This window comes from Mus caroli, unplaced genomic scaffold (assembly GCF_978045245.1).
Source record: "Mus caroli unplaced genomic scaffold, Mus_caroli_1 scaffold_15, whole genome shotgun sequence".
NCBI lineage: Eukaryota > Metazoa > Chordata > Mammalia > Rodentia > Muridae > Mus > Mus caroli.
In genome coordinates this window covers 80,315,263-80,337,497 of record NW_028227270.1, presented here as the reverse complement: position 1 = coordinate 80,337,497, position 22,235 = coordinate 80,315,263, and the positions used below count along the sequence as shown (strand labels likewise).

At 43.6% G+C, this 22,235-nt stretch overlaps 1 protein-coding gene across 1 annotated transcript in view; it reads left to right on the top strand.

Moving 5' to 3' along the window:
• The first annotated feature begins 7,732 nt into the window (after positions 1 to 7,732).
• LOC147001020 (N-acetyllactosaminide beta-1,6-N-acetylglucosaminyl-transferase-like) overlaps positions 7,733 to 22,235 on the top strand; it is a 95,106-nt gene continuing 80,603 nt past the window's right edge. The window contains exon 1 of the mRNA XM_085831155.1: positions 7,733 to 9,061. Within this exon, the coding sequence (XP_085687281.1) occupies positions 8,143 to 9,061 (919 nt within the window). The 5' untranslated portion in view covers positions 7,733 to 8,142. The remainder of the gene's footprint in view (positions 9,062 to 22,235) is intronic.

Genomic DNA, 22,235 nt, shown 5'->3' with positions numbered 1-22,235 from the left:
TGAAAAAGAGTGCTTAGATTATGTTCCCCAATTCCCTTTGTTAAAAATAAGATTTTAGCCGGGCGGTGGTGGCGCACAACTTTAATCCCAGCACTTGGGAGGCAGAGACAGGCAGATTTCTGAGTTCGAGGCCAGCCTGGTCTACAATGTGAGTTCCAGGACAGCCAAGGCTACACAGAGAAACCCTGTCTCGAAAAACAAAACAAAACAAAACAAAACAAAATCATAAAAAAATTAAAGAAACTAGTAAAAACAAAACAATGAAGCAGTCCTTACTGAATATGTTCTGGCAGGGTCTGGAGGAAAAGGATGTCTCAGAGGGCCCACGACAAGACATCCCTTCCTCCTGAGGGACCAGCCACACGACATTATAGTATATAATAGAGTTTATTCAGGGCATGGGGAGGGGAGGTAAGAGAGTAGTAGAGGCAGAGAAAGGCAGAGAGAGGGAGTGATTAGAGAAGTAGAGGCTGACCATGACCACGTGGAGAGAGGAGGGATGGGAATGAAGAGAGATGGAGCAAGCGAGAAGCAAGAATCAGAGAGACAAGAGAGTGAGAGAACAAGGAGAGGGCAAGCATCCCCTTTTATAGTAGGCCAGGCCTACCTGGCTGTTGCCAGGTAACTGTGGGGAGGAGGATACCTGGTTGTTGCCAGGTAACTGTGGGGGTGGAGTCCGGACAGAATACCAACGCTTACTACAAAATTCTGTGGAAAGGACACTGGTACAAAGAGCAGCAAACATGGCAATGAATTTTAAAATCCTTGGGCTGGGAGAAATTTCTGTCCTTTTTCTATTGGTTGAGACTTGAACTCCTAAACTCTGACTCCCATTTCATTGGCCGAGGCCACAAAGCCTCATCCAATGAAGAATTGGGGGTGGGGCTTGAGGTTGGCCCTCTTCCATTCTCATCTCTTAAATCTTCAGAGAGCCATTGTCAAAGGCCAGTTGTGGGAGGGAGGACCCTAACACCTCTTTTAGCTCTAGGGAACTCTAAGCGCATCTCATGTTGCAAACGGACTGTGACAATCTCTTCCTTATTCTTTCAGACAAGGGCAAAGTTACAGATTTTAAGAGGTAACTGTCACTCTCTGGATTTTAAAATGCACATCAATCTCTCTCTTCCAGAATATCTCCTGTGAAGCTCGAACTTCACTCAACCAATAACAGGCTAAAATGAAAAATGAACCCAATAGGATGATCCAAACTACTGTGGGTAGTACTATTCCTAGGCAAGTGGGCCTGAGCTGTACAGGAAAAATTGCTTAATAGGAGCCTAGGAGCAAGGCCCTAATGATCATTCCTTCATATTCTGTACCTCATTTCCGGTCTCCAGGTTCCCACTGGAGTTCCTGTCTCTTTTACTTCATGATGGACTATAAGCTAAGATGAAATAAACCCTCTCCTTCCCAAGTTGCTTTTGATCGTGACTTTTATAAACAACAACAGAAAACAAACTACAACAGCATCCAACCTAAAACTATAAATATACTCGAACCTGTTGATTTTCTGCAACAAAGCCGGGCTGTCAAAACTCCTGTGGTCTGGGGCTCACCTCCTCGCTAAGCATTTAGCCCACAAAGCCTGCGATGGCCGGACACATCAACACAGAAGGGCTCCGGATCTTTCAGCTCCAGCTCCGACCTTGTTCCACCTCAGTTACATATCTTGTCTGAACTTGACAAGACCCGCTTCATTTCTCCTTCCCTACTGCCCCGTTTCCTGCCATTTTAAATTAAACCTTAGAACCTGATCATGTTCCACCCATTATTCTTCCCGGTGACTTCTCTTCAAGGTCTAAAATTAGCTTGGACACCACCGAGCAGCCATGAGCAGGGTGTTATAGCTGCCTTGCCGCCATAGTCTTCCAGTAGCAGCAGGATGGAAAGGAAAAAAAAAATCCTTAAGACTCATGGGTGACTAGCTATGAAAGGAAACCCACATCCAGAGGCTGTTTAGGGGAGTCCTCACCAGACCGAGATAGAGGGGTTGAGGAAGAACTTGTCTTCTCAAATTACACCCTGCAGCAGCTAAGAACGGGAGAACACGTGACTCTTAGAGGCTCCGAGTTTGGGGAGAGCCTCCTCCCTTCATGCAATCCAGGGAACTTTTTAACCAGGCTCCCTGGCTATTTTAAACCCCTGGTGCTTCAGGCTATTTCCTGTGGCTGCAAACATTCGGGAGAGTGAGACAGGCTCCGAATTCAACAATAGTAAAAAATTAAAACTGTAAGGGTTTTTTTTTTTTTTGGGGGGGGGAGGGGGGAGGGGTTGTTGTTGTTGGGTTTTTTGTTTTGTTTTGTTTTGTTTTTAAAGGCAGGGGGATGGGGAGCAGGAAATGAACCCAGGAAGATGCCTGTGAACTTCATATTTAAAAAATGAGTTTGATGCAGGCTTTTATCAGGCATTCCTAGATTCAAAAATTTCCACCAGCTTATTTGGCTTCTAATTTGGGCCCAGAGGTGATGTCATGATAAAATGAGTTGTGGGAAATCCACATTTCATAGTGGTACAGGTGAGACTGAAGTAATCCCTTTTCACAGGCACTGGTGTAAATTCAGTCCTTAGTAGCGTTAACTTGATGTAATAGAAACTGGATAATGTCCTTCAGGGAGAGTATGCCCTAAGGTGGTAGCAATATGGTCCATTGACCTCTGAAACAAATACACACTCTGAGAATTATTGAATAACCAGCAGATCTATCCTGGTTCCTGATATTTTTTATATCTGGTCACCTCCTGGAATTGGAATGCTGGGCATCAACTTTGAGCTAATAGCCAACCTGGATTGAGCTTTCTCTTTCCCCCTTGGGTCGCTCATCGCCCTCCTATTGGGCAAGCATAGAATTCAGGATATAGAATGGCTACCTCTGGGGCAGTGAAGAGGCTCCAGAAAGAAAGAGCCTTCAGAGATGGCCAAGAGCACTTGCTATGCTCACAGAGGACTAGGGTTCAGTTGCCTCCACCCACAGAGTAGTTCACAGCTATTTGTAACTCCAGTTTCAGGGAATCCTACAGCCCCTTGTGGCGATCTCCAGCCCCAGGAGTGCTCATGGTACACATACATAAATGTGGGTAAAATATTTCTGCACATTAAGTAGAAATAAATCATATATATGTATGTATGTATACATATACATATATATATATACACACATATATAATAATGCTCACTTTTTATTATTTATGGGTGGTGTTGAAGGAAGATAAAATATTGTAAATTGTGAGTTGTTTAAGAGCCCACTGCCCAGGCCTGGGACTGGGAACAAAGCGAACAGCCCCCAGGCCTGCCAGGGCAGGGCTGTTGTTAAGGCATTCCTAAGAACATCTTAACTGTGAAGATGAAAAGAATTCAAGGACGCAGGCAAGGCTATCTTGTCTGAGTCCCCACCATTTGGCCGGAACCTCCCCCTCTGTCCATTGCCCCTTGGCGCCAGGTAAAAGTCATACATCAACTGGTTGCTATGTGAACAAAGATAAGCCCCCAGCCCACAGGAACAAAGTCCTGTTGCTCTGTGATCCTTCTGTTAATGTTTGAATAAGCCAATAGTGTGTTGCTATGCTGAATTCCACACCCCCTAAGCCCCTTACCCCATAAAAACTCCTAGCTTTCGAGCCTCGTGGCTGATATCAGTTATCTCCTGTGTGGGATGCATGTCGGTCCGGAGCTCCGTAATTAAACGTCCTCATGTAATTACAGCAAGAGATGGTCCTTCGTGATTTTTTGGGCGCACGCCGAATCGGGAATGGGGTGGGGGTTTCCCCACTAGGTCTAACAGTGTGTGTATTGTGTGTGTGTACATATGTATATTATATGTACTTCTATGTATATATGGAGGTCAATGGACAATCTGTGGGTATCTTCTTTCCTTCTCTCATGTGGGTCCCAGGAACGGAACTCAGGTGTTGTTGGCACATGCCTTTCCTGTTGAGTCATCTTCTCCCCAGGCCCATATTTATTCTTCTTAAAATGACTAGCGTTACCCAAAACAATACTGTAAATAATCACAGGTATTTCTAGAAGGATCCTTGTGGCATTTCAGGTGAGGCACAAGGTTCTACTGATGTTTTTGACAAAATATCAACCTTCGGATTTACCAGTGAAGCTCGGGAGCCTGATGCTGGGGTGAATACCTGCCAGCTCAGAGAGGCAGAGACCGAACCCAGCTGTCTTTCCTCCTCAACCAACCAACGCTCCAGAAGCCATGCTCTATCTCACGTGTCTCAAAAAAGTCAGCGTGTCCCTCTCTCCTACTTCCTGTTCGTCTCTCTATCCATCCTCCTGACTTTCCCTTACTCTCTATGGTTTTTTTCTCAGTAATCTTATGTTCACTTCCTCTCAATTGCTCTGCCTCTATGACTGACTTTATTTAATCCTGTTTACAGTATTCAAGGAGAGAGCTCTTAGACTAAAGGTGTGGGCTAAGGCTGAGCCACACCCCAACCCAAACTAGGTTGTTGGATTTTTGTTTGTTTGTTTGTTCCAGTAAATAACTCTATCTCCGGATTCACCGGGTGATCAAGTATCCTGCAACTCAATAGCTGCAACCAAGCACCAGCTATCACCTCTAGGCTTTATAACCAAAGCCTGCGAGCTGCAAAGTCTAGAAACGGTGAGGGGATTACTGCTGCCCTTGCTCCTGGAGTATCTGCAAGGGGTTGAATGAGGCTAAGATTGAAGTGAGGGCCAAGTACAAAGCTGACGTCATCATCTAGATAACCTAGGAGACAAGATCGTGGGAATGGTTGTACCAGTTCAGGCAAGCATAATTAGGCGTTGACATCTGCATTTATTCTCCCCCACACCCCCGCAGTCAAGTTCATTTGAGGTGTACAAGGTCTACCTGGAGGGATTCGAAAAATTAGTACAAATTAGAGAAATTGTTTTCCTCTTAGGGAAAAATAAAAAAAGATCCTCCATCCACCACCACCCCTACCGCTACCCCCGCCCCGCCCCGCCCCCCGCCCCGCCCCGCCCCACCAGTATTGAGGAAGTGGTGTACTTCACTGCGCTCTGGAATGGACAACTTAAGGAAAGCCCACCGTGTTTCTGGATGGAGCTATTTGTGTTGGAGTCAAGCAGACAAAACTATCTACAGCTAAATCACTCAGCACCACCAGTTCCCGCAGCAACTAGGATTTGCCCACGGGCCATCTGTGGAGATCATTCCCGAGGCCTCTGAGGCATGTTGCTTCGGGGAATTAAACCTTCAGGGTCCCCGGGCCTCGTTTGCTCAAAGAGAGATCGTGCAAGTGTGACAGGAAGCCCTATGGAGGGGACAGACCAGCATCTCTCTAATTGACAGGATATGAACTCGTGTCTTCCTGTTTGTTTTGGCATTTCTTTATCTTTTATTTTTGTTTAGTTTAACTATCATCTCTGTGGGCACACACGGAGTGGCAGCGTACACAGATGAAAGAACACTTTCAGAAGTCTGGTCTCTCCTGATACCACGTGGGTCGAGGCATCGAACTCCAGACATGAGGCTTTGTAACAAGCCCCTTTACCCACTGAGCCATCTCAAGAGCCCTGGGTGTTTGTTTGTTTATTTGTTTTTGTCTTTTTTTTTTAATATTGGGAATTGAACCTATGGCTTCTAGCACACTACATAATGGTCTACCACTGCACTACACTGGGAATTCTCCCCTGTTTTTAATCAAAATGTGTCTGTCTGTGAGTAGGGGGTCAAACAAAAGTACAAAATATGAAGTGTCTACTACAATAGGATATCGGCTCCATTATTAAGAAACAGTAGGAAAACAGGTATGTTCAGTGTGACACACAGGTTCATATATCTATCTTACAAATCATTGTTGCCTGGATTCTCTCACCAATGTGAGCAGGGACCCTGGGGCATGGAAGCTGAAGCATTTGGTCAGTGTCCCTCTGATTGCTATGTACAAATGATGCTAAGGGATACAGACAGATGAGGGCACATGAGTTGAAGTCATCAGAGATGCCCTTTCGAACCACATGCCTCCGGGTCCCACATGCTACAGGGCACATCAGTGGATTCCAGCATGTACTATATATATACTTGGCATGAACATAAGGATTTCAAATGAAAAGACAGTAACCATGTCATTTTCTGGAAGTGTGGCTGTTAGGGGTTCTGCCCTCTACCTCTGTGTGTGTGTGTGTGTGTTTCTTGTTTATTCTGTGACTCTGTCACTTCTCCTACCTCAAATGCATTTAGTAAAAGAATTCTTTTATTCATTGTCTGAGGTTTATTCTTATGTTTGACCTAGGATGATAAACTCTGTCTTGCACACAAAGACACACCTTTTAAACTGTTTACAAATCTAAACTGGATATAGTGACACACACTTGGAGTCCCTGCTACATGGGGACAGAGTAGGAGCTAAGCCGGTCTCCATCAAGATGAACATGTGAAGAAAGCCACTTTGCAGAGGAAGACTAAACGCCCTTTCTTACCCCAGCTTCGTTTTACGAATAGAGCATGTGCAGAAACAAAGCCCCGCCCCCCACTGTGAAGGTGGGCTATAACACACAATAATGACAAGCCTGTCAGGGTTCTCTGAAGAACTTTCCTCAGCTCCCTAGCATGCATGCACTTTGGGGCATCCTTGCCTGCTTCTCTGTTTATTTCCACTCTGTGTCTAATTTAAAAGGCGAGATGACACCCCTCCCCTCCCCTCCCCCCGCCATTCCCTCCTCCTGGCAACTGCCAGGATTTTCTCCTAGAAGAGGGCATCAGATCTCTTTATAGGTGGTTGTGAGCCACCATGTGGTTTCTGGGATTTGAACTCAGGACCTTCGGTAGAGCAGTTGGTACTCTTACCCACTGAGCCACCTCGCCAGCCCTGATTTGTTTTTTTGTTTTTGTTTTTTTTTTTTTTTTCAAGACAGGGTTTCCTCTTTGGAGCCCTGGTTGTCCTGAAACTCTATAGACCAAACTGGCTTTGAACTCACAGAGATCTGCCTGCCTCTGCCTCCCAAGTGCTGGGATTAAAGGTAGGTACTGTCTGGTCCTGAGTCCATTTCTAATTTTGTGTATGATTGAGACTAAGAACCTCCAAAGGGAGCCTCAGTATCCCCGGCAAAACCGAAGAGGCCAGGGTATTAAACTCAATTGTGGTCAGTCATTAGAGGTCAGTCTGGGCAATAAATAAGTAACCGAAGCTCCCGAATCTGGGAGTCTCTATGTCTAATATTTAAACCTACTTGTCTCCTCTCCCTTACTCCTCTGGGCATCATAGCACTCTCTCTGCCTGTATCCTAAGTGGGGAAAACATGAAACAAACTTGACATTTCGAAACTGTAGCCTCCATGGACTTTGGGGTTGGTGAGAAGCTGCCGGTCTTTCCGGGATATTTTTGTTTTAAACAACTAGCCTTTATGTCGAGTGTTTCAGTTGCTTCATCCAGGGAGTTAAATGGTGATGTTCTCATAGTAGTTACTATGCCTTTTTAAGGACTTCCCTAGCAGTGCAGAAAATTAAGCCCTGGAAAGAATTTGGCACAACAGTTAGTCATCCGCCTTGCTTTAAAGCATACCCAGCTGGTACAAAAGGGGGGTGGGGAGTATGGGTGGAAAAAGGCCGGGTAAAGCAATTTATTGTCAAGCACACCGATTTTTATTGACACAGTCTCTCTCCAGGCAGTATTCACATGTTCCGAATTGAAGCTTTTAGCTGGGACAGAGCTGGTTAAGCAAACAAACCGAGTCATTTGAATGCAATGATTAACAGGAAGCCAGGCAGCAGGCACAGTTAACAGCCTTCCACTGGGAGAAGAAGAGGCTTGGTTTCGAGTTCCAGAGCGCTGCCTGGCTGAAAGGTCACTGATACAGATTTTCCTGTGAGGACAGGTAGGGTCATTAGCCTCTGGAACCTCCCTGGGGTGGGGCATTTTTGTGTCGTAATTGGTTATAAGTTACTTGGAGGCTGGGCAATGGATCTGCTTCGGAAGTCTGTCAATGAAAAAAAGGAAACAGAAACAAGCTAAGAAAAGGGAAGGGAGAGAAGAACCAACCAAGGAGCTGTGCTCATCAGAGCCTCCTCCGTGCGGGATGGTACATCCGTGCGGGATGATACTGGGACCTGGGGAAAACGTAAGTTAAAGGAAGCTTTGCTCCAATTCTGTCTCTGAAGACACTTGGCTCATTTCCTGCTTTTGGAAGATGGGCTCTTGGAAGTACAGTCTTTTCAGCCTATCTCTTATTGCTGCCTTGATGCTTATGTTTATGTACGATAGAAAATTATGGAAGAACTATCATTTCCCGAGGGCGATTTCCAATATTTCAGTCTTAGCGGAAGTCTGTTTGCAGATGTTCAGTGGGGAGAGTTTTTATACAGTGGACAGCGCACGGAAAACCACCCTGGAAAATTTCACCTGCCCCGAGTACAAGATTCAAAACCACTACATAACAGAGACTCTCTCTGAAGAAGAAGCCCGCTTCCCTCTGGCTTTCACACTTACTATCCACAAAGATTATGACACTTTCGAGAGACTCTTCAGGGCCATTTACATGCCCCAGAACGTCTACTGTGTGCACGTGGACAGTAAGGCGACAGACACCTTCAAAGAAGCTGTGCGGCAGTTACTAAGCTGTTTCCCCAATGCCTTCCTGGCCTCTAGGATGGAGCCGGTGGTCTATGGTGGCTTCTCCCGGCTCCAGGCTGATCTGAACTGCATGAAAGATCTGGTGGCCTCCAAGATCCCCTGGAAATATGTCCTCAATGCCTGCGGGCAGGACTTTCCTCTGAAAACCAACAAAGAAATAGTTCAGTACCTGAAAGGGTTTATTGGGAAGAATCTCACCCCAGGGGTGCTGCCTCCTGCACATGCAGTTGGAAGAACCAAGTATGTCCACCAGGAGCTGTTAGACCATAAAAATCCCTACGTGCACAATACAGCGAGATTAAAAGCTCCCCCACCTCACAACCTGACCATTTACTTTGGCACTGCTTATGTGGCTCTCACGCGGGAATTTGCTAACTTTGTCCTCAAAGACCAGCGTTCAGTAGACTTAATCTCCTGGTCCAAGGACACGTATAGTCCTGATGAGCACTTCTGGGTGACACTCAATAGGATCCCTGGTATGTATATTTTGTTTCTCTTACAATGAAATCTTTGTCTCAATGCTATTAATTTTTTGTGCTCAGCCCAGGCTATCCTGGAACTCCTGAGTTGTCATGACTTTCTGGATAACTGGGATTATAGAGATTTCAGATGAGCCCCTGTGTCTGTCTTCATTTTCATTAATATATACGACATATCGATGCTGAATAAGCGCCTCACAAAGTGGCAATTTTTATCTTTTTCAAGACAAGCTTTCTCTGTAAGCTCTGGCTGTTTTGTTCTGGAATACATTCTGTAGAATAGTCTGGCCTCTAACTTGGAGATCCAACTACCTCTGCCTCTTGAGTGCTGGGATTAATGGCATGTGACACTGTGCCCTGTGGTAAAAAAAAAAAAAAAAAAAAGTAATTTAACATAATAAACATTTGGGGCTGGAGAGATAGCTCAGTGGTTAAGAGCACTGACTGTACTTCCAGAGGTCCTGAGTTCAAATCCCAGCAACCACATGGTGGCTCACAACCAACTGTAATGGGATCTGATGGCCTCTTCTGGTGTGTCTGAAGACAGCTACAGAGTACTGATATACATAAAATAAATAAAATAATTTTAAAAATATATCTTGGCAGTTTCAAGTGGTAGCTTTTGAATGTGGAATATTTATTTGTTGATTTTTTTTAAATTACTAGTTTTATGTGCAAACCATGGTGAATACAATGTGCTTTGATGCTAGCAAGCAGGATGGAATGACTGACAAGCTACTTAGCTTACCTTGCTTGCCTGTCACTTTCTTGGGGTTGCAGGTCTCATGAAAATTGCTGTCTTCGTGAAGTAGAGTCACCCTGCTGTGTGGTACTCTCTGGCCTAGTCCTCTGTCTGTCTGGAATTTTGTACCCTTTGGTCAGCTGCTGTTTATTCCCTCTCCCACAGACCCCAGTCCACTCTCTTAGCAGCTCCTTTTTCCGCCATCGTTGCTTTGCATAGGGTTCTTGCATAGGGTCCAGGTATTCATGAGATCGTAGTGTTTTGCCTTTCAGTGTTTGGCTTTGTTCCGTTTGCACAATATCTTCCTGATTCATCCATGTAGCTACAAGTGAGCAGATTCCACTTTATATAAAGGGCTAAGTACTTTCTTTCCATTTTGTATATATATTCCATTGCTGTTAAAGTCAAAAAAGAAAAAAGAAAAAAAAAAAAGGTCACAGAAATTCTCCTCACAGACTGGGAGGTAGGGCTCAAGACTGTTTTATAGCTGATGGGGAAATGGCTTGGCAGAGTCAGGGTGAATCTTGCTTGTGTGGTTTGGTTTTGCTGATCTACCCAACTCTGGGACCAAAGACCCATCGTAGATGGATGTTTTCTTTAAACCTAATACCTATTTTAAATTAACACCATTATGAGGCAGGGAAAGGTGACACACATCATTAATCCCAGGATTTGGAGGAGGGGAGCAAGCAGAGTTCTTTATATTAAAGGACAGCCCGGTCTACATAATGAGCACCTGGCTATCCGGGACGACAGTGAGATTCTGTCCATATGAACAGACAGGCAGGCAGGCATTATGGCGTTGGAAGGATGGCTCAGCAATTAAGAGCTCAAACTGCTCTTACAGAGGACCCTAGTTCAGATCCTGGCACATCAGGTGGCTCATAGCTACCCATAACTGCCGGGGATCTGATGCCCTCTTCTGGTACCCATGTACACCTCACTCACACACAGATAGTGCACCCATACATATAATTAAAGTTAAGAACTAAATATTTATTGGAAAAGGGGAATAAAATTAAAACTCAATAGTATTAATAATATTTGAGTGGTGACGGGTATGTTTGCCCCCGTTCCCGGCTTTTTAAACGGGAAGCAGGTTGATCATCATGGCCCATGCCTATAATCCCAGCATTTGGGTGCGAAGGACCAGGAACTCAAGGTCATGCTTAGTGAGGCCAAGAGTTCAAGGCCAGCCTAGGCTATTTTTTCCTGGGATTGGGTTAGAAACACAGACAACAACCTGAAGGAGTTCTAGACCAGGGCCTCCTCTGCAGAGAAAAAGACATTTGAAACAATTAGACTCCAGGCCCTGCTCTCAGTAGTGAAGACACCATGATAAGTAACCCGAGACTCCTGAGCCTGGTCTTTTTGTGTTTTGTTTTGTTTTTTGAAACAGAGTTTCTCTGTGTAGTCCTGGCTATGCTGGAACTTGCTTTGTAAACCAGGCTGGCCTCGAACTCAGAGATCTGCCTGCTGCTAACTCCTGTGTGCTAGAAATAGGGGCATGTGCCAGCACTGCCCAGCTCTGAGACTCGTCTTTCCAACTCTATTTTCTATTGGGTATCAGTTGTTCCTGAATGATCTCTACCTTCTTCAACACAAGTTCCAGATGATTCGACTAATCTCAAATTGTTTACAGTGGATTCAGTCAGTTCTATTTTAATTCAGTTCAAAATAACAGTTGAGACACAGTTCATGAAAAGCAACTAGAGGTGGCCTTGGTGGTGGCAACACCTTTAATTCCAGAGCTCAGGAGGCAGAGGTAGGTAAATCTCTGTGAGTTCAAGACTAGCCTGGTCTATATAATGAGTTATAAGCCAGCCTGAGCTACATAATGAGACCCTGTCTAAAGAGAGGCACAGGTAGCTGTGGTCAACATTCTGATCAGATTAGAGTTTCTTTAGTTTGTAAATTCAACATGTGATATGCACATGATCTTCCTTGGAGCTTAAGAGAACTGCGTTTTCATTGGAATGAGTGAGCAGAGCTCTACTGCTGGAGCTGTGATCTTAGAACGAAAGATGGTGATGTACTGGGTTAAAAGAAGCAGGCCTCAAAAACAGGTGGGAGCCCCTAAGTATATTGTTCTGTCTCTCCTCTTCATCCTCCTTCTCTTCCTCCTCCTTCTCTTCTTCCTCTTCCTTCTCCTCTTCCTTTTCCTCTTACTTCTTCTCCTCTTCTTCCTCCTCCTCCTCTTCCTCCTCCTCCTCTTCCTCCTCCTCCTTCTCCTCCTCTTCCAAGTCTGCTTCTGCTTCTTTCTCTTCTCTTTCCTCCCTTCCTCCCTTTCTGTGTTTGTTGAGAGGATTTTGCCATGTAGTCTAGGCTGGCCTTAAATTTTCAGCAATCGCCCTGCCTCTGTGACCTCTACATAGTGGAATTACAGATATATACCATTGTGCCCAGTTCTCCCTATTAACAGTGACCAAAATAGGAAAAGTGAAAGCCCAGGTTCTTCCTTCCACATCACTTACACTATGACATAGACTCATGTCTGCCACCAAGCTGTAAAGAATTGTCCCCTGGAGAGTAGCCAAGATTTAAAAAACAAAAAACAAACTCCTCACTTTTTTTTTTTTTTTAATTCTTAGAAAGACCAAGATAAACAAAAAGATGTTCAATCTGAAAAAGACCTTAAGTGTCTTAATGACAAACCTTGTCACTGAAGAAAGGCCAAACGCCATAGTGAAGGAAAAAAAGGTCTGGGGTCAGTAGACAGGAGATGGCAGAAGCAGAGGCACTGGAAATACAGTGGGCAGTTGTGTGACACTAAGCAAATCCTGGGAGGCAGAGACTGAGGAGTACTGTAGAGCAACCCCCTGGGTTGGACACACATATGGCCCTGAGTCTTTTCCCATCCTGCACCTGAGAGTCCATAACTCTTACCAGTTTATTGAACAGAAACTACCAGCAACACCCTGAATTCCATGATTCACGAATTAAACCTGGACTTTTTTTTTTTATTTTTTGGTCCCCTGGTGGGCAGTCATATCGCAAACCAAGGGAAACCAAAGGCACAGATTCATGGTCCTCCAAATCTTCCCTAGAGTCAGACTCTGAAATAGCTCCTGCGTTTAGTGGGTGGAAGTTCCCCTCCTTGTGACAGAACGCTGTCTGGTCACGCCAGCCTGCTCCTCAGCCTGGGTCATGATGGCAGAAGCCAACTAAAGACCTAAGATTCTGCCAGGCAGTGGTGGCGCACGCCTTTAATCCCAGCACTCGGGAGGCAGAGGCAGGAGAATTTCTGAGTTTGAGGCCAGCCTGGTCTACAGTGTGAGTTCCAGGACAGCCAGGGCTACACAGAGAAACCCTGTCTCAAAAAACAAACACAAAACAAACAAACAAAAGACCTAGGTGTCTGTCTTCTTTAATTGTGAGTCTGCCAATGCAGAAATCAGAGGCACTTCTGTGGTAAGGGCTCTTTGAATGATATGTGTGGCCCTGGACAAGAGGCTAGACCACTAGGCTGGTCACAGTGCTTAGAGATTTATTGTTGCGGCCCGCCCGCGGTCCACAACACGAAAGGTTCAACTGAGAATGGCAGTTCCCTGCAAAGAGAGGAATCTAGACGGGGCGGAAGAAAAGAATGAAGCCAGGACAAACAGATTCTGATCGAGGCTCAATTTAATATTTCCAAACACTCAGTTTATAAAGGAAGGGGGAGGGAACCCAATTTCCCGCCAAGTAACTCAGGGTCCAGTAGCAGGACAAACACGTGTGTGCCTCCAGGCAGCAGAGTCAGGTTCCAGCAGTGGGCGTGGCAGGACGAATGAGCCGGTAGCTCCACCCTAGAGCAGGCAGGTTCCAAGCTGGGGGGAAGGGAGACCACATTTCCCCCCATTAGATAACAAAAATAAAAATAAAAAAGGGGTGGCCTGTGGCAGAAAGATTATCTATGTTCAATAGTTCTGCCTAAGTTCCTAGGGCTAAAGAAAAAACCTATTTCCGTGGGATTTCTTAACTATTCTAATGGTAAACTGTATCTGGCTAAGGCTGTAGGCTCTGACTTTATAATGCTAATTAGTGCTGAATAGGTAGCTACCTGTTTGCCTTTTAAGTAGGGCGTTGGAACCCTGGCTGAGTTTAGCTAAACAATTTTAGAATAACACTGAACTGATAATTAACCACAATTTTGGGTGACAGGCAGGGGAAACAGTGAGAAGCGATTAAGACTGGCTGGCTCCTAGTACAAGGCCAATTGGCTTTTTTATTTTTTGGGTGGGAGGCAGTGAAGGGCCAGCAAGGTCTCCAATCTCTCTCCCCCCTGTTAATTAAGTTTAAATAGGCAATGCTTAACAGAGGTGATCAAAAGATTTTCTCATCCGTAGATGAGTGGGCCTTAACCTTGACTTGGGTGGACATTAACCTGATTCCTCCCGTGAGTAACAACTCACATCTGTGGCTCTTGGTATCTTTTGGGGAGGGGAGGCAGAGCCGTAAGTATTTTTAGTGTTTAGCTGGAGTCGGATACCAACCTCTTTCAAATCAGGTGTGTCGCACAGGGAACCCAGAAACGGTCAAACTGGACCTTCCCTCCGCAGTGATCTCCTGCGCCAAGCGGTACCCATACTGTATTCATATGATTATGAATCAATTCTGAGTTATTGCGAGGCCTCTATGTGAGACTTGTCAACCTCAGATTTAGCAAGGCCTAGACAAGAATTATGTCACTATTAACACCATTAATTTTGGTTAAAATAGGAGCTAAAAGTCTTTTCTCTTCATCTCTGTTATTCCCAGTAGCCTGAGGAACTAAGGACACCTTGCAGTAACAGCAAGGGTGAAAAGCCAGAGGCCAGTTAAGGGACTAAGCCTATATCTATCAAAATAAGAACTAATCTTTGTAAATATATATGAAATTTCTACTTCCCTAGCTCTCCTGGTAAATCTAAATCTTATCTTAGACTGAAAGGCCACATGCTGAGATTAGCAGAACCACCTGTTTGGTCTTAGGGGCGGAGAACCAGAGAATGTAGATTGACCTGCTTGAGAGAAGGAAGAATACTAAACAGTTAGAGTGTAGTAATGTAAATTTTCTGTTTGGAGAAGTCAAGGTACTTTATTTAGATGCAAATTGTAAAGCTAAAGTTTATCTCCGGCCTTTTGTAGGGGAATTGGCTCAGAGGAAACAGTGTTTTTTTTTTTTTTTTTGAGAGCTTCCACTCCCAGCTCAAGAGGAAATTTTAGTCCTCAAGGTGAATACTTACGAGGAGAGACAGAATCTGTGTTTACCTGACGAATTAATCTCTCTGGTAGCCACCGTGCTTCATCTTCATCTCGTGAAAAAACACAAACCGAGCCTCTTCCCCAAATTAGGACTGGATCTGGACCCTTCCATTTATTAGTCAAGGGGTCCTTCCATTTTGCCAATGCATAAGAATTAGAAGTAACTGGGTGCCAGTGGCGTTCCGCTGCAGACTGACCTTTAATGTCAGTCTGCAAAAAGTTTAGGACAAATAAGGTAAAGGCAAGATGAGCCTTTGGTGACCTTGGGGAAAATGCTCTGAATTAACTTTGCTAGGTAATTTAGAATATAGGAATCTCTAATAATTGAACTGAATATTAGACCAGTCTAAGATTAAGTTAGAATGGCTGGTCACACTGAAGAAGAGTGAAAAATCATTATGACTCTATTAAATGACTAATTTTACTAAGTCTGAATATACAGTCTCTGATGTACTATTGCCATAAAGTTAAAAGGCTAGAAGCTAGTCTAAACTGGAAAAATGACAAGCAAGGATGGATCTAAAACATGAATTTAATCTTTTAGTCCTTTTAATCAGGACACTGAGTTAACTTACCTGTCAGCTCAGCACACAGATTACCAATATGCTTCTGTAGAGTTCTGTGGAGAGAACCTGTTTTTCCCTTTCCTAATAAGGTAGCTGTTTTAGGATCAATTTATAAGCCAATAAGTAGACCCTTTTAAGATACTAAAAAGCATTTATTAAATTTGACATTTTAATCTCAAATTTTGAAAATAAAGGTATGTTTTAAATAGTGTGCATGGAAATGCACTAAATAGTATATATGGGGATACAATTTCTCTCTTTTGTCTTTTAAGAGGTTAAAGTTTAAAATTTTACAATATCTAACCTTTTGAATTAATAACTTTTTGGACAAAACATTTTAAATATTTGGCTGTAAAGGGGCAGTGACTAATCGCACTTTCAATTATTTTTCTTAAGGAACGGTTGTAACTAGAAAGCTTGAAAAGTTATTAAGAGTCACACGTGCATAATTTATTTATTTATTAACTAGAAATATGTATAAGCAATTGTAAATTTGAGAATTAATAGTATCTGAGGGACGAACAATTTTAAGTAATATTGAGCTCAGAGATATAGCATTGACTATTAATATATAAATTAAGGTTTGATTGTTCAGCATTTTAAAACACCATCTACAGCACACAACCAGATTATTTGTGCTGGAATAGGGGCAACTGTGTGTTTTAAGACTTTGCTCCACAGCAGCTAGTTGGGCCCACGTGGGCCAAACGATTGGCTGGGAGGATGAGAAAAATGACTTTACAATAATGTTTTTTCTGGCCAAAGAATTGTCTTGGGCACAACTAATTTTTAATTACCAATTAACAACAATTATAAAAGCTTTCTTTATTTCCTGCAAAACCTTTTGCAGCAAACCAAAACACCAAATAACAAAAGGATACTGTCTCTGAATCTTTTGGGTGAGAGCAAGGATTTAAGGTAAACTTCCCTTGAGAAGCATTAGTTAATAAAATATTTTCCACGTAGGAAACAATATATACTGAAAGATTAAAACTTTTGGCTTCTTGTAAAGAAGCAGAAACAATAAACATTTTTCTTACATAATGTAAAGCTATATTAGCCATACGTAGAGGCAAAATTTTCTAGTGATTACCAGTTTACTAGAAGCAAAAATCTTTGAATTTAAGCATTATTTTAAACATCTGAATAGATCTGTAACACTGTTAAAAGGAAATTTTCTTGAACACAGGGAAAAACTTTTTTAGGCATTGTTTGCAAAACAAAAGAAAAGGCCACAAGCCGCTCTGGGACTGCCCAGAGCCCTGTATTGACTCAAAGGTAAAATACTTTTTAATCTGAGCATTAATCTTAAATTTGCAATCAAACTGCAAGCTGCAGTCAATGGAACAATGGCAGTTTTAACCATAATTTTTAAGTTTTTGTGCAAGGTTAGGTTAATATCTACAACTTTGGGAAAGCAAAACCTATGTTTAAAACAATTTATCACTGTTAAAATCAATATTAGAAGCATTACTATTATATTACGAAGTTTGGATATCAATTAATACCTATGAATACCTATTAAAGCAAGCTTTAACGCTTTAATAAAGAGGCATTGCTTTATATCTTATCTTAAATTTTACTATTTAGGATAGGAACCACATTAATCATTATCTAAACTAGAAATATCTTAAGAGACTCAGCCTCTAGGGCTGCCTTAGGCCACGTGTCGGAAGGACTCTAAACTTGAGTTATCAAATTTAACATTAACCATCTGTAGCAATGTAACAATTATTAATTTTAACCAACAACTTATGAGCTGAATGCGAAAACATGCAGAGCACATTTTTAATAAAGAAACAAATGAAGCAGTTAATTTTAGACCAATCAGAGAATATTAATCTTTGTAGCTACAATCATAGAATAAAAAAGCACTTTACCATTGTCAAACACATTAATTATGAACCATTTATCAGATTCGAAACTAAGAGGCTGTGCACTCGCTGCTTTTTCTTAAAACGAACATTTTTTCCAATCAGGGGCCCTCCTGTCACGTGTCTGATTTTTGGCTGAAACACGTGGCAGCTCTCGGCCTTGCAGATAAAGATTTTTATACCATTTTTATTATCCAACATAAAACATAGAACATTCATTCATACAGACTGGACACGAACATACATGAATTGAACACGAGAACAGATTGGTGCACCAGACATAAACAAGACACAAAATGGGGCAGAGTACTCCTGCTATTTGGGACAATTTCCTCCCTCATGATGCAGTTTTTATAACTGCGGCAATCTGCCTGTATTAATTTCCTTTTAATCAACCCTTTCCTTTCTCACACCTAACAATGTAGCTTTTTTCTAGCCACGGCCTACCGCCTGTGCCTAGCTCCTCTTAAGCTTCACTGCTGAACCTAAGTGAACCAGCGCTCGGGCTTAACGCTGTCTCAGCTTAGCCCATACCTTCTCCGGTATGAATTTCCTTTATCCTTAAGCAACTCCTGAAAACTAAACACAACGGCCTGATCATGATTTTGAACCCTTCTATCTTCCACCTAAGCAGTTTTTTCTAAAAAAAACTGCGGCACACCGCCTGTCTCCGTATCTAGTTCCGATTTACGAACTGCTGACCCAAGTAGAACCAGTGTTGGGTTAGCACTGCTTCAAACTTGCTTCGTATCCTACTGCATCCCCGCAACACTTTCAAAACTGAAATTTTTTTTTGGGCTAGCGCTAGCATGTGTACCTGTCCGTTGCTCCGATGCTCCTCCTCCGATACGAAGATTCTTTCCTTTCTTGTGGAGCTCCACACAGCAATCGTTTCTCTTAGCATCTCTCTGCCATTCTTCAGGTCCCAGTTCTGGCGCCAACTGTTGCGGCCCGCCCGCGGTCCACAACACGAAAGGTTCAACTGAGAATGGCAGTTCCCTGCAAAGAGAGGAATCTAGACGGGGCGGAAGAAAAGAATGAAGCCAGGACAAACAGATTCTGATCGAGGCTCAATTTAATATTTCCAAACACTCAGTTTATAAAGGAAGGGGGAGGGAACCCAATTTCCCGCCAAGTAACTCAGGGTCCAGTAGCAGGACAAACACGTGTGTGCCTCCAGGCAGCAGAGTCAGGTTCCAGCAGTGGGCGTGGCAGGACGAATGAGCCGGTAGCTCCACCCTAGAGCAGGCAGGTTCCAAGCTGGGGGGAAGGGAGACCACAATTTATAATGAAGGTTCTCCATGAGGGCAGAGGGACAGAAGGCCTTCTCACAACCGGAAAGGACCAAGGTAAGGGAGCCAGAAGCAAAGCATCCCAGGAGAGCTGCAAGTGTGGCCTGACACATCTGTCATCTGTAGATGACAAGGTCATGTCAGGATGTCCAATGATCGGACGCTCCTGAACCAGAGTGAACAAAAAGAATATTCAATCTGAAAAAGGCTGGAAAACAAATCTTTTTATCTTTTTTTTTTTTTTTTTTTTTTTTTTTTTTGGTTTTTCGAGACAGGGTTTCTCTGTGTAGCCCTGGCTGTCCTGGCACTCACTTTGTAGACCAGACTGGCCTCGAACTCAGGAATCCGCCTGCCTCTGCCTCCCGAGTGCTGGGATTAAAGGAGTGCGCCACCACGCCCGGCTGGAAAACAAATCTTAATGAAGTAAAAGTCCCTGAAACCCAAACAGGAACCATATTGTCGCTAAGGAGCTTCATTGTCAGACATTGTCTCTGTGTACGTTTGTGGTTTCCAAGCCTAATGTATCCTGCAAACCACATTTCTTTTTCAACCTACGACCAACTTGTGATTCCATGACTGACACCCACGCCTTTGCCTTGCTAAACTCCCAAACCTGTGATGTAGGACTGCTTTTTGCCTTCTAAAAATGTGTCTTAGCCGGGCGTGGTGGCGCATGCCTTTAATCCCAGCACTCGGGAGGCAGAGGCAGGCAGATTTCTGAGTTTAAGGCCAGCCTGGTCTACAGAGTGAGTTCCAGGACAGCCAGGGCTACACAGAGAAACCCTGTCTCAAAAAACAATAAACAAAACAAAAAAACCATATATATATATGTATATACACATACATATACATATATACCGGTAGTTTCTACTTAATTTGCGAGTCAGCTTTCTGTTGCTGTGACAAAACACAGGTCTTTATTTGTATTTTTACTGTGTTGTCATTTTTGTTTGGTTTGGGGTTTGGGGACAGGTCTCACTACGAAGCCTGGAACACACAGCAATCCCCCTGCCCCCTGCCTCCCAAGTGCTGGGATCAAAAAAACCTGTATTACCTCACATCATGATGTCCTCTGGGAAGGAAAAGGTTTATCCTGCTTATAGATTGCAGCCCACTATCAAGGGGAATCAAAGGCAGGACCACTGAAGTCAGGGCCCAAAGCAGAGAACACGGAGGAACACTGGCCGTTGGGTTGCTCTCCATGGCTTGCAACCCAGCTTTCTTATACTTGCTAAGGGGTGGCATTGCCCACACTGGACTGGACCCTCCCACATCCATCATTAATCACCAATAGAGAAAATGCCCCCATGGACCTGCCTTTGGACCACTCTGATGGAAACATTGTCTCAACTGAGGTTCCCCTCTCTGAAGCAAGGTGACGAGTTTGAGTCCAGTTGACACATCATAGATCCTTCTCCACTCTCTCAAGAATTGTTCCCTTAGACCTTCATGTCTTACATGTGTGTGATACATATACATATGTGTGTCTATGGATATACGTATCTACATATACATTCCTTCTCCATATGAGAGAAAACATGTAATAGTTGTCTTTCAGAGTGTGACATCGCTGGGCATAATGAGCTCTAGTTCCACCCATTTTCCTACAAATGACACAATTTTATTCACCACAATTTTTATTCTATGGAGCTGAATGAAACTCTGTTGTGTCTAATAGCACATTATCATCCATTCATCTGCTGGTAGACATTTCAGATGGTTTTGTGTCTTGGCCCTTGTGAATTACACAGTGATAAGCAGATGTGCGCACACCTCTGTTCTATGCTGACTTCGACTCCTTTCCTACATTCCCAAGAGTGACCTAGCTGGATCACATGGTTATATTTGAGGCACTGATTTTCGTAGAGTCCGTGCCATCTCCCATCCTCTCCAACAGGAATCTTCTCCCCCCACATTTTTACCAGCAATGGGCGTCTTGATGATATCCATTCTGACTAGGGTGCAGTGGAATAACCATGTAGTCTTGATTTGCGTTTCCCCAGGAATGTCTAAGTAAAGTAGGCAAGATTCAACTTACCTGGCAGTTTCAGAGGTTTTAGCCCACAGTCGCTTGGATCTGTCGTTTCTAGGTCAATGAGAAAAAAGAGCATCGTGGTCAGCGGTGAACAGTGGAGCAGAGCTAGTGGCTTCATGGTTATTGGGAAGCAAAGCCTAGGAGAGGATAGGTCACAGACAAAAGCTGTCCTTCAGGGACCTTTCTTCACCTAGATTTCACCTCCTGACATTTCCACCATCTTCCAATCTCCCACTGATGCCGCTGTGAAACCATTGATGAGGTCAGAGCCCCCATGATCTGATCTCTTCCCAAAGATCCCACCCATGAACATCGCTGCCTTAGGAACAAAGCCTTGAAACATTTGAGTTTTTGCAAAGATGTTTCAGTTCCAAACTAGCACAGTGCCTGAAAAGGAGGGTGGGGGAGAGATTGGAGATGGTGAGCCCGGAGAACAGGCTCTACCTGTTTCCAGGTTCCATTGACCTCTAGGCCAGACTCTGGACCCGCCCTGTTGCATCCCCATAGTAAGTGTCTCTCCTGGATCCTGGACATGACTGGCTTATTGTATTTTTATCTTAAGTGCTCCCCATGTTGTAATCCATTGAGACTGGTGCACTCCTTGAGCGCAGATGCCAGGACTCGAGCTTTAAGTGATGGGAGCAGGAGACAGATCTGAACCACAGTAGTCCAGGAAATGTGGCTCATTTGTGGCCTATAATGTACCTGAGAGCTTACATCCATAGGAAACTTATGCTTCCCAAACCAATCGGGCTCATGAAATTTTTGAGATCACTGGGTCTATGGCCAGAGCTGTATGAGAGAAAATCAACCAATCAGGGGTAGGGGATCAATTTTACTACTAGTTGAGCTTAAATGATTGTTTCGTATATCTATGAGAAAGGGGACCAGTGAGTTAGAAGACCCATGAGCTCGTTTGTGGGTTTGTTTGTTTGTTTGTTTGTTTGTTTGTTTTTTGAGACAGTGTCTCACTATATAACTCTGGCTAATCTGGAACTCACCTACATACACCAGGCTGGCCTTGAGCACACAAATCTGCCTACCTCTGCCTTCAAAGGGCTGGAACTAAAGGCATATGCCTTCACCCGTGAGTTTTTTTATAAGTACACAGTCTCTTGGGAGGGAACCAAGGTTCCTGCAGACTTCACTCACCTGTTATGTAGGTAGGTTACCAAGGAAACAAGTGTCATCAGCGCACGAGTGAGGATTAAAAAGAAAAAAGACAGCTAGACAACATTGGAGCATGACCCTGGTCAATTCTGAGACTGAAGGCAAATTTAATTTTCCCAATCCACTTTTTATACCATTTTAATTACATGCAAGTATTGAAGGCAAGCAGTACAATAAGGAAATAACAAGGCAGTAAGCAAAGTCCGGGAGTTACTGCCATGACAGTTGTTTAAAAGGGCTTGTCATAATGACCAAAATACTTGAGC